At 43.5% G+C, this 15,956-nt stretch overlaps 1 protein-coding gene across 1 annotated transcript; it reads left to right on the forward strand.

Moving 5' to 3' along the window:
* The first annotated feature begins 618 nt into the window (after nt 1–618).
* LYSMD2 (LysM domain containing 2) lies at nt 619–14,465 on the forward strand. The gene is made up of 3 exons (XM_032481199.1): nt 619–1,138; nt 12,521–12,852; nt 13,881–14,465. The coding sequence occupies exons 1-3, from the start codon at nt 860–862 to the stop codon at nt 13,921–13,923; spliced, it is 654 nt and encodes a 217-aa protein (XP_032337090.1). The 5' UTR covers nt 619–859; the 3' UTR covers nt 13,924–14,465.
* Nucleotides 14,466–15,956: the final 1,491 nt, after the last annotated feature.

Consider the following 15,956-nt stretch of genomic DNA (forward strand, 5'->3'; position numbering starts at 1 on the left):
AGACACCATTGATGGTTTTAATGATAAAACTTTGGGGAGTCATGATTTAAGGGTATTAAAGAGGAAATTGATAAGGAGAAAAAATGGATGCAGATAGTAAATTCTATGCAGCGAGCCAGGAGAATGGACTGTAGCTATTAAAGGCAGCGCAGGGCTAAAACTGGCACTGGTGTGCAGTGAAGAGCGAAACCAAAACAACTGGAGGGTTAGTTTGAGGTCACCCACCAGGCTTTAGAAGCATCTTTCTTCCTGGAGTGTTGAGCGCAATGAACCCTCCAGGCTGTTGAGATGGGCCTGGAGAAGCTGTGTGTGTTTAATGGTCTTACTGGGTAATTGGGTGGGACTGGGAAGTGCCCTTGGCAGGAAGAGCTCGAAGGTTTGAGAAAGCTGGCGCCTGCTGGGTAATCAATAAATGAGGCAGAGCAAAGCTTTGCTGTTTTGCTGTGGACAGGGCAGGGCTCTAACAAGACTCCGTCGGCCCTGCGCGGGGTTCCACCCGGGCCGAGGGCGCCGAAGGATGAAGCCCTCGTAGCCGCACGGCCGCGCCCGGTGGTTAGCGCGCCCCGCTCTTGCACCGCAGGGCCCACTGGGTCCTGGCGCGCAGGGTGGAGCCGCGCGGTTGTTGGGCCAGCTGCCGGAGCTCGTTTCCCTCTCCCTCCTTGCAGGTGCGCCAGGGAAGGCGGCACGCGGAGGAGCGGGAGCCTGCCATGGCCAGCCCGCAGCTTCCCGCGGCGGCCTCCAGCCCGCCGCCCCCGCGGAACGGCCCTCCGCAGCCCCTGTGAGGAGGAAGAGGAGGCGGCGGCGGACGAGGCGCCGCCCCCTTGGCGAGCTTCCCGACCCGGCGGCCTCCGAAGGACCCATGGCGGATTCCTCGCCCGCGCCGTCCCTGCGGGCAGGCGGCCTCCGCGCGCCCCGGTCCTCAGCCCCCTCGCCGCCGCCGCCGTCGCCGCCACGCTCGGGCTCCGAGGCAGAGGAGGCCGAGCTGTCGCTGAGCCTGGCTCGCACCAAGACCCGCTCGTACGGCAGCACGGCCAGCGTGCGGGCGCCGCTGGGCGCCGGCGTCATCAAGCGCCATGTGGAGCACCGGGTCCGCGCCGGCGACACGCTGCAGGGCATTGCGCTCAAGTACGGAGTCTCGGTGAGCAGGGCGCGCCGCCACGGGAGGGGGCACCAGGGCTCGGGGTCGGGCGCGCGGGTAGCAGGGCGCGCGGGTAGCTGGGCATCGAGGAGGCAGCCATCCGTGTTCCCACTGCACGCCTGGCGGCTCGTCCCGGAGCCCTCGCCCAGCGCGCGCTGCGGGGACGGCGACGGTCGCCAGAGCCGGTCCCTTAGCCGGAGCGGCGGGCCGCTAAGGCTCCCTCCTCTGGTGTTGTGCATCAAGTTCCCGGTGCCCTGCTCACGCTCGGACCAGATCTGTCGCGTGAGGAAGGCCAAAGAGGACCAGCGCGTTGACACCATCACGAGCCACTTTCGCCCGGTTTTCAGTCGGGGTCATAACTGCTCTATATTCAGTGAAAGCCGAACTGGGGTGTGAACTTGGGCGGAGAATTTTGTATTGTGGGTAAACAAGGGCTGTGATGAGTCAGGAAGGGTACAGTTGTTCCTGCAGGATGGTTCTGGTTCTATTGATTATGCTGCTTTATTTAGAAGTGAAATTACACCCCTGGGCTCACTGGCAACTGTGAATGTGACACCTGTCGCTAAGCAGCAGCCAAGAATGTGGTCTAGGTGAGCTGGAGAGCTGTGTTTATTATAAATTTATAAGTGTGTGTGTCTTGGGCCTATCGCATTACACCTCTGGGAAGGACATAGAAACCTGAGGGAACATACTGTTTCATTAAAATTACTTATAATTAACTCTGAACTAGGTGATGGCCTTTTGAGTTCTGTGTCAGTTTTCAACGTTCTTTCCTGAAGCACCTTAGACAGCAAAGGGAAGAGAAGTGATCTTATCTTTATCTTTCTCTTCAAGTGAAACTCTTTCTGGCCCTTCACCAGTGACAGAGACTAAGTAATCTATTTTGTACACTCGAGCTGGTCTGTGTTTACCTGGCAGGTCCTTCTATCACTTAAACATTTTGAGAGCAGGGATCTTGTTGCGCGGGCATGTACAGACAATATCCTGCCCTCCTGGGAGAGTACGTAGAACTTCAGTTCTTATATGTGCATTCATGGGGCCTGGTTTGAGTCAGAGCCAGAGGAAAGCAGCCTTGGGAGGTATGGGTAGCTACCTTCTGCTGAATGCCTGCTGTGTGCCAGGCCTTGCATTTGCCTTGCTCCATCTTGTTCTTATTCAATTTGATTTTCCTAGTGAGCCTTGGAGGTAGGTGTAATTAATCTCCTTTTTACAGATGAGAATATGGGTGAAAGGTAAGGATATTTTCCAAGTATGCTTGTTCATTGAGACCAGATTGAATTAGCACAGTGATAAAGCATTTGCTTTGCTCTAGATATCACTTCTGATTTCCATCCTTATTTTTATCCTAGTCTTATCAAGAGCTCTTTTAGCATCTTGGTTACTGAAGAAGGGAAGTCTTTTCTCTCTGGTTTCTATGCATCTTACTTACCAGGCCAGGGTGACTGCACCTAGGAATCCGTGATATCCAAAGAAGTGTTATTTCCCTGGTCCCTACCTGCAGCAGTCTCCCTGCACCCCACTGCCCTCCGTGGTTTCCATGGGGCTGCTCAGAGCTCCTAAACATCAGCTCACTGCAGTTCTCCACCTTGGATCAAATGCTTTCTAATCCCCATTTTTGCTAAAGTAGAGCCTTATCACCCCTTTTCATTAAAGTGTAAATCAGATTTTTCATTACTTTATAAAGACTTGATTTTAAGACGTTGAGCTGAAGCATACTGAACTGGGTACTATAATCTGTAGCCACAGGTAGTCTACTATAGGGTTTCTCATCCCCAGCACTATTGATACTATGGACTGGATAATTCTTTTTTTTTCCCAGTAGAGAAGCATTGTATTTGCCTCCTCATTCAGTATCATAATAGACAGGCAATGTGTCTGACAATCAGAATATCTTTTTAAAATTTATTTAATTTTTTTTAATTGGAGGTACTGGGGATTGAACCCAGAACCTTGTGCATGCTAAGCATGTGCTTTACCAGCAAGCTATACCCTCCCCAAGAATATCTCTTGAAAATATCTCACTTCTCTTTAGTTTTTAAACTAAAACTTGTACATATGGTGCAAAAGATAAATTATACTTTCATTGTACTTTAATGCTTTTCTTCAGCCAGACAACAGACACAATAAAAATTACATGAAAATATTTTTTCTGTGTTTTGATTTCTTGCTAGAGCATTGATTGACTCTTGGTAGGTTAGAATTTCTTAATTGTAATAACTTCCTTCATCAGTAGCCTTTTGAGGATATCAGCTCCCAGATGAACTGTTTTATCTGTATACTTAATTCATAAATCAGCTAACTATTTGTGTGTAACTAATGTACTTTTTTTTGAGAGAATCATATTTTCTTTCTTTCTTTTTTTATTGAGTTATAGTCAGTTTACGCTGTGTTAATCTCTGGTGTACAGCCCAGTTTTTCAGTCATAGATGAATGCACACACATTCACCCCCATACTCTTCATCATGAGCCACTGCAAGATCTTGACCATATTTCCCTGTGCCAACAAGTATAAACTTGTCCATCTATTCTATATATACCAGTCAGTATCTTATAAATCTTGAACTCCCAGTCTGTCCCTATCCACCCCCTCCCCCCTGGTCTGGATAATTCTTTGTTGTGGGGTGACAGTTCTGTGCATTGCAGGATGTTTAGCAGCATCTCTGACCTCTGCCCACTAGATGTCAGCGGCACCCCCCACCTGCATCCAGACATTACCACATTTTCCCTGGGAAGAACGCACTTTTAGTTGAGAACTGCTGGTTTATTACATACATCATTTACTTTGGGCCCTGAGCTCTAGTTGGTGACATTTTTAGAGACTCTTTCCAGTGGTTATATGACACTAGTGAAAATGAAAATACTTGCAACAGTGAAGTGATTTGCTTGCATTAGCAGCTATAGATATTAATTGGATTTACTCATTGAAAAATTGATATTTTAGGAGGAGGCTAAAAAGGCAGAGAAGTTTTTCTCATTCCCCAACTGAACAGAAAGAAGTTGAGTGAGTTAAGTTTCTAATATTGATTGCCATGGTCATCCACAGCATATTTAAACTGTTTAAAGGAGTAGGTGATGAGATGTTGGAGATTTAGAGACCCAACGTGGTGCACCTGGAAATTAAGTCAGTCCAGGCAAACGGCTGACTTTAACATCGCATGTCTGGTGAGAGCAGAGCACAGCTCTGCATTCTTATTTAGAGGAAAAGGAGCTCTCAGGGAAGGCTGGCTGTTCACCACAGCTCTCTGGCCAACCCAGCTAGGAGTCCAGGAGGACTTCAGTCAGTCCCTTGGTGGGGGAGATAAGTAAGAGCCAGAAATATTTTAGGGACATGGAAGTTCCCAGAACAGAGACTCTGACAAGGGGTGAAGATGGAGGCCTGGCTACCCATCCAGGGTTGCCAGGGGAACAAGCTGGAAACTGTTTTATGAAATAGTACTCAACAGTTAGCAGCAGGGTACATCCCAAGATGTGAAAATAGATTTGTGTTCCTCAAACTTGCCCAGATAGAAGGCCCTAGGACAGACTAAAAGAAAGGATCCGAGCTGACCTTGAACTTACTGGATCAGAATATCCAGTAAAGGAGCCCAGGAATGTTCATGCTGTACGAGTATGGCCTCTTTGCTCATTCCCAATGCACTGTCCCTTCCTGAGGTTTTTGCACTTGCTGTTCCGTCTGTCTGGAACACAGCACACAGGGCCCACTTCTTAGGGGTGGGACCAGTGCAGCCACACAGACCCCAGGCTTAGAAAAGCCCTATACTTAATGCTCTGCTGCTGCTGTCTTGAGATTTTTAATAATTTGTGAATAAAGGCCGCACATTCTCACTTTTCTCTGGGCACCACAACTTATGTAGCTTATATTGGCTGGTTGACTTGCTCCCTCACTGCCTTCAAGTCTTTGCTTAAGTGTCTCCTCCCTGAGGCCTTCCTGGTTACTCTGTGGCAAATTGCAACCCTCCTTCACCCCGGTGCCCCTCCCTCCTTTCCTGTTTGCTCAACAGCATCATTCATCAGACTTTTCTTTTTTTTTTTTCTTTCCAGCTTCTACCTTTCTGGTGATACATTAGTGAATAAATAAAAATCCATGCCCTCATGGAGCTTATAATTTAGTCAGTGGAGATAGCAAGTAAACAAACAAAATGTACATGTCAGGTACAGATAAGCAAAAACAAACAGACAAACAGGGAGAGGAGAAAGGGCTGGCTGAGGTGGCTGTAATTTAAAATGGTGTGGCCATGGAAGGAGGTGTGGGAGGGAACTGTGCAGATATTTGTGAGGAACATTGCAGGCAGAAGGAGCAGGGAGTGATGCAAAGGTCCTGAGGTGGGAGCATAGTCGACAAGTCTCTGGCATAGCATTGGCTGGTGCTTAGAACACACTGAGGTGTATTTGGACCAGATCACTTTAGGGGTTTGAAGGCCATTGTAAGAACTTAGGCTTTTTCTCTAGGTGAGTTCGGAAGGATCAGAGGAGATTGAGTAGAATAGTGACATGATCTGACTTTTGCATTGGGAAGATCACTCCGGCTGCTGCTTGGAGAATAGGCTGTATAGGTGGGATGAGTGCCAAGGCAGGGAGGCTAGAGAGTTTGGAGGCTTTTGTAGGAATGCAGGTGAGAGCGGATGGTGGTGTGAACCAAAGCAGTAGAGAAGGAGGTGGTGAGAAGTGGATGATTTACTGATATACGCTCTACATTTTCTGCTTATTTGTTTACTGTTTAGTTTGAGTATCTCCGCCCTAGAGGTGGGCCCAGGGCTCTGAGAGGCTTCTCTAGAGGAAAGAAGAATGTTCACACTGAGGAACCTGGCTAGGCCTATGACCTAATGGACCCCAGTTCTTCTGCCTGTGACTTAGGAAATATCTCAATGACCCTTCTCATCATCCCTTTTAAAGCCATTCATAGTTATTAATAACTGGCATTCATTCTTTCTTACCTACTTTTACTGAGCCCTGTGCTAGATGTGCTACAAGATGATACATGCTGTTTTCTTTTAAATGTGGTGAGATTGTTGGCTACTGCTTTCCACTAGCCTGTAGCTACTTGAGAAGCCAGGCAGCTTGTCTGATTCATCTCTGTATATTCCGTGCCTCGCCTGGCACATGGTGGGTCCTCCTCACATGGGTGGCCTTAATCCAGTGGACAGCCTGGCCAGTATGAAATCACTAGGCCCTAGGGTTGAGCAGACCCTCAAAGACCGGGTCCAGGGTAGGGTTTGAGCCCAGGCGGTGCAGCCGGCTTGACTTGAATTGCAAAGTGTGATTTGAGGCCAGTTCTCTAACCTACAGAAAGAAGATTGCTGGTGCTGCTGCTGGTACTGCATAGCTTGCTTCTTCCCCTTCCACCAACACTGGGTCTTTACATTGAATTAAATGTGGGTTTAGATTTGAGCATCTCTACCAGAGTAAGGGGCATTGGAGGAAGTGGGTCTGGGAAACTGAAACTACTAGGGCTGAATTGAGAAACTATTAAATATAGTTCAGATCTCAGACATGAACTTAGTTGGGCTGGAATTTCCCTGGCTATGCTTATGTCCACTGAGACATTAAGTCCCCTTCCCTAACCCAGCATTCTAGATTTTGCTATGGCTTTTGCTAGGATCCTAGCTCTTTTCAGTTGGATGCAAGCCTCTGGAGGAAACTGACCAGCTCCCTCCCGGCAGCCACTGTGAACTTTGTTTGGAAGCCTTGTATAGAAACAGAAAGTAGATGAGAGGCAGGGAGGAAACCTATTATTTGCATAAACTTTTTGACTTTTTGTTAACCCCAAGAAATTTCCCTGTCCTCTGCCCTCTCCAGACCATTGCCCACAGTGTTCTCAGTCATTTCCTGTCCAGTTTTATCCCCGGAGTCTTCTCTTTCTCTTCCAATGAGCTACTCAGCACACTTGCTCCTTAACATTTCCCCTTTCAGAAGTCAGCTTGCTGAGAAAAGGTGAAATGACTGGCATTTTAGGGGGAACAAGTATGGTGAGTTAGAAATGTAAGTGTATGTAAACCTTTCGTGTTTATAATTTTATCCTCTGCTGCTGCTGGAAACTGTTGACCTTTGCTGGTCAAAGGGAAGAGAACCATAAATAAATAGTGCCACCTGTAGAGGGAGGTATGATAAAGTAGCCCTTAGCAGTTTACGGGTTTTAATACATTCTCATGCATTCTTTATTGAAAAACAGGTTTCTTGAAGTATAATTTACATATCACAAAATTCACCCATCTTTAGTGTACAATTCAAGAATTCTTAGTAAATTTACAGAATTGTTCAACCATTACCACAATCCAATTTTAGAGCAGTTCCATCACCCTGAGAGGATCCCTGTGCCCGTCCCCTTCTGCAGTCCCAGATAACCAGGAATCTGCTTTCAATCTATAGATTTGCCTTTTCTGGACACTCCATAAATGGACTCTCATATATTTCCTGAGCTAGCGTGGGAAAGAAATCAGTCCTTTTCCTCATTCACACATGGCAAGGAGGGAGTCCAACTGCCACCAACACCTAGAACTTAATAGGAGACAGTGAGGTGAGGAGGTTGAAACCAGCACTTATTGAAAATAATCCTGAGAGAATCCTTTAAGTCTTTTTAATCCTGTAAAATGATAATGATAATCAAATGAAAGTTGTATGTATATGGAAATATTTTATAGGCCACACAATGCTGTGTAAATGTTATTATGTATCCTGAAAGGATAAGGGAAGGGTTCGTCTTCTTTTGAGAAATGGAGAGGAAGAGAAAGAAGCTCTGAATGTTGCATTCGTGGTGCGGCAGGTGACCTGATGGAGCTGACCCAGGCGGCCTTTGGGGAGAGTTCTTGGTCATGCCCAGCGGTAGCTGTTGAGATAACTCTTGGGGGAAAGTTTTGTGAGTTCCCGCCAGAGTAAACTCACCATTATAAACTATTTACGGGGGAGTCATTTCAAATAAGCTGTTGATGGCATTCATTCTGCCTAATTTCACCATGGTCGACCTTGTGGCCATCTTGTCAGCTCTCAATTACTCTGTAATCTGCTTCTTAGTGAGCAGACTGTAAATTTCATTGAGTCATGCTATTCAATCCTGATTAGGAGAGACTTTTAAAATGAAAGTGTGGTTGCTGTTTCTCAGCCCTAGTCATCCGCCCTCAAGAAACATAGGGTAGTTCCGCATCACTCTGAAAAGGTCACACTTCCTGTTATCGGCATGAACTGGGTGGTAGGGAGTATTGAACAGAGGGCAGGTGGGAAAGCCGTAGAGTTTTCCAGCTCCTCCTTGTTAGATCAGGACTTTTCTTTGTTTTATGTGAGGTGAAATTCCCAGAACATCAGTCCCAGCTAAGTTCAGATGAAAGTATAAAACATTCCAAAGCAAATTAAAATATCCCTTCACTGTTTTGGGGTTATTTATATCTCTTGCCTGTGTGATTACAGTTTCTCCCATACCTGGGCTTCCTGTCCACTCATGCCTCTCTCACCCATCCATTTTCCGCAGCTGGAGGGATCTTCAACTGTAATCAGATCATGTTAACTCCCTTCCTTCACCCTCCAGGGGCTTCTCATCACATTTAAAATCAAATCCAAATTTTATTGATTATATGAGTGGCCTGGAGCTTGCTCATTACTCCCTACCGTTCAGCCACACCGTTTTTTGCTGCTGTTGTTTTTTGTGGGGGCAGGTAATTAGGTTTATTTATTTATTATTTTTAATGGGGGTGCTGGGGATTGAACCCAGGACCTCATGTATGCTAAGCACACACTCTACCACTGAGCCACACTGTTTTTTTCCTGCTCTCAGGCATTGCAACTACTGTTTCTGGCTGGACTCCTTTTTTTTTTTTTCTGGCTTTTTGCTTGACTGGTTTCATTCCTTAACTTTACTACTGGTAACAGAGTTTGGAGCCTAGACCTTTCTCACTTTTAGCCAAATTTAATGATAGCTGCTAACATTTTTGAGTGCTTCCTGCCATGCACTATTCTAAATGGTTTACTTGAATTAATTCAATTCCCATAATGATCAGATTGTGTGGAAAGTACTGTGACTTTCCTTACTTTATAGAAAAGAAAAAAGACATAGGAAATAGAAAGTGGTAAAGCCAGGATTTGAACCTAGAAAGTATGGCCCCAGAGCCCTTGTTTCTAACTACTACCTTATATTAGCATCATTTATCTGTTTTCACCTTCAATTTCAAATCTGCCCGTCCATAGATTGGTTCCCACCTTGATGCTATGTCTGGATATCTCTGATGTCCCTGATGCTGGCATCCATGTGTCATCTTAGAGTCTAGACCATAAAGGTCATCTTAGAGTCTAGACCTTAAATGCTTGTGGATGACGCTGAGACGGAGATGAAGCAGTCCCCGGCATCAGGAAGCTCATAGACTAGTTAAAATAGGCAGGTCTGTCGGTGAGCCTGGGTACAACGGCATGCACACGGGCTGGGGGAGCCCTGCCTTCCCTCCTGTGGGCTCCCTGACTTCACCCAGCCTTTGACTCAGCCACCTTGTCCTGTGCTCCCTGTCATGGGCCCCTTGCCTGGCTGTGATGGCCTGTCTTGCTCTGAGTGACGGATGTGTTGGTCAGGGTCCCAGGCAGGGTCCCTACAGATACAGGATATCTGTATCCTGTACAGATAGCATGCTCTGAGGGTGTGGCCAAAGAGAGTTTAATGCAGGGACATTTAAAGAAGTGTGAATAGAATTAAGGGAACTAAGAAGGGATGGTAAAACACCCGAGATTAGGAACAGCAGTGAGACATCCCCCCTGGCCCTCAGAAGGAGTGGTGTCCCCAACACCAACACCGACACCCATTAGAGCAGGAGGCATGGACAAGGGGCTGCCTGGCAGGAGCTCTGCCATAGAGGGATGCAGGCATCAGAGTCACAGTGTGGTCATTCTGCCGGTGCCTTCCTTTGGAACACCACCTGGAATTCTAAGGACCAGGGGTTTGGAGAGTGTGGTTCTGAAGAGGTTAGCTTCCTGGGGTCAGAACTGGCTCAAGAGGAGTAGGGGATGGATGGGGAGGTGAGGGTGGGTTTAAAGGGAGAATTATCAACACACCAGATAACTTCCTACCCCTTTCTGGTTACTTCTCTGACCTGTATTAATTAACTCATCCATCCAGCCATCCAGCCATTCATCCATCCATCCATTCTGAGCACTTAGTGTGTATAAGATCTTTGTCAGCCCAGCGAAGCTATAGAAATAACAGGTCTTGCCCTGAAGGAATTCAGTTTATTCAAGTTCTTTAACTCACTCAGATCTAAGCCTAAACTAGATCAGGGATACTTAGGATTTTTAGATTTAAATTTCGTCTCTAAAACACACCTGCCTATTCATTATGTTCTTTCTCACCATTGCCTTCTCTCCTTTGACTAGAAACTAGAACACAGATGACCACCCTACACAAAAGACACTTTAATGTAGTATCTTTAAAAGAAAAATAAAAGGAAGCTTTGAATGTACTATTTGTGTGGATTCAGCTTATAGTTAGAAAGCAGGGGGAAACAGGATCCATTTATTTGACTGTTTTTTTAGGGTCTTTGAAGTGGAACTCTAATTGTTTCACTCCATCAATTTGGCATTAAAGGATCCCAGAATTGGGTTCCATTAGTCATGTACTTTAATCCTGGTGTTGTATGGACTTTGGAATCAGACAGAAATTCCAGCCCATACATTTAAAGGGCCGTGTGCACTTGGTCAAATCAGCCATCTCTTGTGTGCCTGAAGTTCTTCAGAGAAAATGGAGAGTAGTCGGAACCATTTACTACTCAATCGTCCCTCTCTCTCTCGTCTGTAGCTACACATCTGTCTCTACCTCTACATCTATATCTTCCATGCATGCATATGTATAAATGCTTATTTGATCCTTCCAACAACCCAGTGAGGGGTAGATGATACCTGTTTTGCACAAGAGGAAACAGGCTCAACAAGAGAAGTAACAAGTTCATGCTCAGACAGTTCGTGTTGGTGGAGCTGGGGTTTGAAGCCAAGCCTGTCACATTCCCAAGCCCGTGTGTTTAGCTATTGTACCAAACTGTCCTGGTGACGTACCTGACAAGAAAGAGTTGTGGTAAAAATCAGATGGTACAGTGCATGTAAAGAGCCTCGCATGGTGTGAGTTCCTAGGCTGGGTGAGTGGAGAAGTCTGCAGACACACGATAGTACAGTGTGATGAACCTAAGAGTAGGTATTTCTTGGTCAGCTCTGCACCAGCATAGTTTAAGTCCTGTCCACACTTAACCTGCATTCGTGGACTTAGGCATGCCACTCAACCATCTTGAATCTCCCTTTCTTCTTTGTTAAAAGGAGATGATAACATCTAGCTTGCAGAACTGTTAGGAAGGTTAAGTGAGGTCACATATGTAAACTCTATTCTCCCTTTCAGCCCTCCCTTCCATCCCCTTTGCTGTGGTTTGGGCGAAGCATCCACAGGCTGTGAAGGAGTCTGAAGTTATGAAACCTATATTAAATTCTAGCTTCTTCATCTGCCCGTTGTTTGATTCCATGGTACATAATCTCCTTGAGTTTTGCTGCTTTTATTTGTAAAGTGGATCTTCAGACACCGGATCCATAGGGTAGAAAAAATGAGATACTCTGTGCAGAGTGCCGCCTACCTCCTCTCCCTGTCTCCCCACTTCTACTCGTTCTTCAAGGCCCATCTGAAGTCAGAAGAATCAAAATCAGAACCCCACCTTCTCCGTGAGGCCCTTCTTAATGACTGCAGCCCCGGCCTACACCACGCTTCCAAGTTCTTGTACTTACGTCTTTATCACTTCCTGTGTCCATTATATTTACCAAACACAGTTCTGGAGACGGGAAACACTCCTTAAGGAAAAATCACACACTAGGAAGTTTTTTTTAAAATCAGATAATGGAAATGTTAAAATAAGATTGAAATGTATTAAATAAGTGCTAAATATTCTACGTTTTTTAACTTTGTGGATTTGAAGCTGCTTGGTAAAAGCTGCCTTGTAGGGAAAATAATATAGCAGGGAGGGAATCAGTCTTTCTTCTTGTAAAATTGTGAAAGAGAATTTCTTGGCATCTCTTGAAATAACTAGGGGTATCTTGGGAGGTGACTAAACCTGAATTAAGAGTTTCAGATCCAGAATACAGATTCTGGAGCTTGACCAAACCCATATCTCAGCTTGGCCACGTACCAGCTGTGACCTTGGGCAAGTTATTTTTGTTCTCTGCCCTGAGTTTCTCCATGCATAATAGTACCTCCGTCATAGGATGACTGTAAAGATTAAATGAACATGTATTAAGCCAAAAAAAAAAAAAAAGAATTTCAGATTCAGAGAAAGCATTGCACACATTTTGCTCATGGATGTTTTTAGTTTGTGTTGTGTAATAAGCCCTACTTTTAGATTTATTTATTTGTAACTCTGTGTTGCCTTTTCTAAAATATTTTAGATGGAGCAGATTAAAAGGGCAAATAAACTGTTTACCAATGATTGTATATTTCTGAAGAAAACTTTGAACATCCCAGTTATATCAGAGAAGCCTTTGCTGTTTAATGGACTTAACTCAGTGGATTCTCCAGAAAACGAAACTGTCGATAGCAGTTTTTGTCATGAAGAAGAGCTGGTAGCGGCTGGGGAAGACCTCTCTCCTCCCAGTCCTCAAGAGTCGGATGTTCAGCCCACGCAGCCTGAGGACGTGTCAGCCAGAGATTTCCTGCAGAGGCTGGATTTGCAGATTAAGTTATCAACACAGGCAGCCAAGAAACTAAAAGAAGAGAGCAGGTAAAAATACGCTGGAAAAATGTCAGAGGCTGAATAAATTACTCTTCAGATGTTGCTTGGTCAAATTTTCTTTTCTTTTTTTGCTTTGAAAACTGTATTTTAATTCTAGAAAGTCATTTTTAATATAAAGTCTATACAGAGCTACTGCCTTCTGCATAAAGCTTTATCTGTTGCAATGCTTTTGTCTTTGTTACTTATGACAAAAAGTTTACTTCTTTGCTTTAATAGTGTAACTGTCCAGCCAGCAATTCTGGAGAGCATCCAAGTAGATGTCTAATTGACACTGTCAGAGGAAGCAGTGCCCTAGAGTATACATCTAAAATACTGTTCCTTATAAAATGTGTCAAGGACATTGTTATTTGTTACCAGGTGTTTCCTACAAAAGATACCATGTGAGCTTTTTCTCTTTGTTCTTTAATTTGGTAGGAGGGCAAATCTATCTCCTGTAGAATGGTTTCCTTCTTCCTTTATGATTCCAAGAATGGCATGATCTATTGTGTTTTCTTTTTTGCCCTGGCTACCGGGAAGCTTGCAACCAAAATTGATGCTCAGTTCAATTACCACAACATTTCTCATGGTTAATGTATTTATACCCTCTCCTTTCCTTAGTCCTGATTTTTAATTTCTATTTTATTTATCTTATTGTATGTATGCCTTTTGTTGTAGGTACCCTAAAGCCTTTTGAGAAAAAGGTAGAATATTAAAAATATAAACAAATATAAATGTGAATATAATGAATTTATATAATGTAACTTTATATAATATAAACAAATGCAAATATATAACAAGTACCATTCTTTATTCCAATAACTGAGACAGCAATAAAACGGAGACAATGAGGCATACCTTAATGAGTATTTGCATTTCCTACAACTTTGAAGGCACACATGATGTTATAAGTTGATATACTCCTGCCCTTCTTTGGCAAGTGGATATTAAGTTGTATAATGAATATATGTGTTAGTTTTCTGAGTGCAGTTTTTACACACTGATTTATGCTGTATTTCTTTTTTTTTTTTTTTTTTCAGAGATGAAGAAAGTCCCTATGCAACTTCCCTTTATCACAGCTAGATGATCAGGGGGCATAATCTAACCTGGGTTAAGAGATGGTTGGATCATAAAGAAATCAGCACTGGAAGATTCAAAAGCATCCCTTTTGGATTCTCATAGCATACGTCTTTAAATCACAATTAAGTAGTTCCATCTTTGGCAGTTGCACTGAAGTGATTAGTGACCTCGGGCTTTCTGTAATTTGAAGTCTTTATTATGGCATGATAGCAAAATTGTGTCTTAAAGCTCATCACTTTTGCAGGTGGTGGTAGTTTTTAGACTAGCTTTTGTAAATACTAGTTGACATAAAGCCTCAAAGACTATTCACATATTCATGCTAAAAACAATGTTTATCTCCCGAGAAATCCTAATTATGTGAAAAACATGATTGCTGTTTAAGTGATGCTGATTTTGCTATGTGTTTATAACTTAAGTGCAATATATATATATATTTCGATATGTGTTACATATTCTGTATTACAATAGAGAAACAAATTTTGTCTGCTATTTTGTAAAACTAAGCTATGAAAGTCTGAATGAGAAAAATAAACTATGTTTTCATATTCAAGTCTCAATTTTTTTTCAACAAATGGGAATATAAAATGGATTTTTAAATTATAGTTTTGAAAGAGTGACAGCCTCTCCTCTAATGATTTTTGTTATTATAATTGCAATTTTGAAAAAACATTCAGTAATATAAAAGCAAATAAATTGTAATTACTGGTAACCTTTGCATTTAAATAGTATCTGACTTGTGTTTCAGATATAGTGAAGACTTGGAATATATCAAAAGAAGAAGTAAAAATACCATGAGCAAACACACTGGTGAATTCTAGTTTAGATTTCATTGATAAGTCACTTCACAGGGTATTTTGCAGTCACTGTGCTCATTTCAATTGAGGGGTTAGGTTTTTATTCACATAATTTAATTTGTCTTACTTTTATATATGGACAGGTTACAGCAGTAAACTTTAAGCAATGTATTATTTACAATTAAGCTTTTAAAAATTTCAATTTCTATTCAAGTACCAGGTTAAGTAACTCTTCAAGCTTCCACAGAAATTCCCCACATTTATCCCTCCTCAATATCCCAAAAGGAGTCTGCTTTCTGTGGGGCAAAAGGGACCCTGCTTCCCTTCTCTCTTTCTCTTTCCTCATTTTCTTCTCCCTGTCTTGCTCCCCCAGGTCTTCCATTAAGCAGGAAACGAAGTGTTTATGCAGCAGAATTCAGAACCAGAACGGCACATGCCCAACCCCTGGGGATGAACAACAGGGGCATGAGTGGGAAGCATTAGCTCTTTGCCCTTGTCTTGAATTTCTTGTTTGTTCATAACCTACATAGTCCTTTGTATTTTGGAGTTTTTCCCCTCATTTTTTTTTCTCATGCTTTTTCTCATGATAACATCTCATGTTTTTATTTCTTGTTTTTTCCCTCATGTTATTAGCATCTTTGATGTAGAGTGATCTCTTGATCCTGCTTTGTTGTTTTCTTGTGTCCACTACAACCTGAACTATTCGGAGGTAGTTGGAAAAGCAGCAAATTAAAAGAAGAAAAATAAAGGAAGGGAAACAGTGGTATGTGTAAGAAAAGGTCAAGGCCTCTTTAAAAAAGTCCCAGGAACTTTTTTTTTTTTTTAATGTGAAGAGTTTTCGTGCTATTTAACACAAAATAACCTGAAATTTGAGAGTAATTCAAAGGAAACAAATCCAAAAACCACTATCCAAAAGATGTAACATCAGCTCAAATTTGAAATTAAGACCACAATCTCAAAAACATTTTTCTGAGTATTTTATTTTTGCCTAAGGAGTTTCTAGCCAAAACATCTCTCCCCTCATCTTCAAGTTACTAAAAACTTTGAGTTCCCTGTGGCCACAGTTGAACCATCCTGGACCAGAGCATTTTGGTCCCTGCCTCGCACACAAGCAACTGTGGAGGAGGGAACTGAGACAAGCAGCCTGGGGTCTAGTCCCAGCTGTACCACTTCCTGACCATCAGAATTGGGGCTTGTCCTGTGCCCTTTTGATGAACCAGTTTCCTTGTGTATAAAACAGGA

The sequence above is a fragment of the Camelus ferus genome, chromosome 6, assembly GCF_009834535.1.
Source record: "Camelus ferus isolate YT-003-E chromosome 6, BCGSAC_Cfer_1.0, whole genome shotgun sequence".
Lineage (NCBI taxonomy): Eukaryota > Metazoa > Chordata > Mammalia > Artiodactyla > Camelidae > Camelus > Camelus ferus.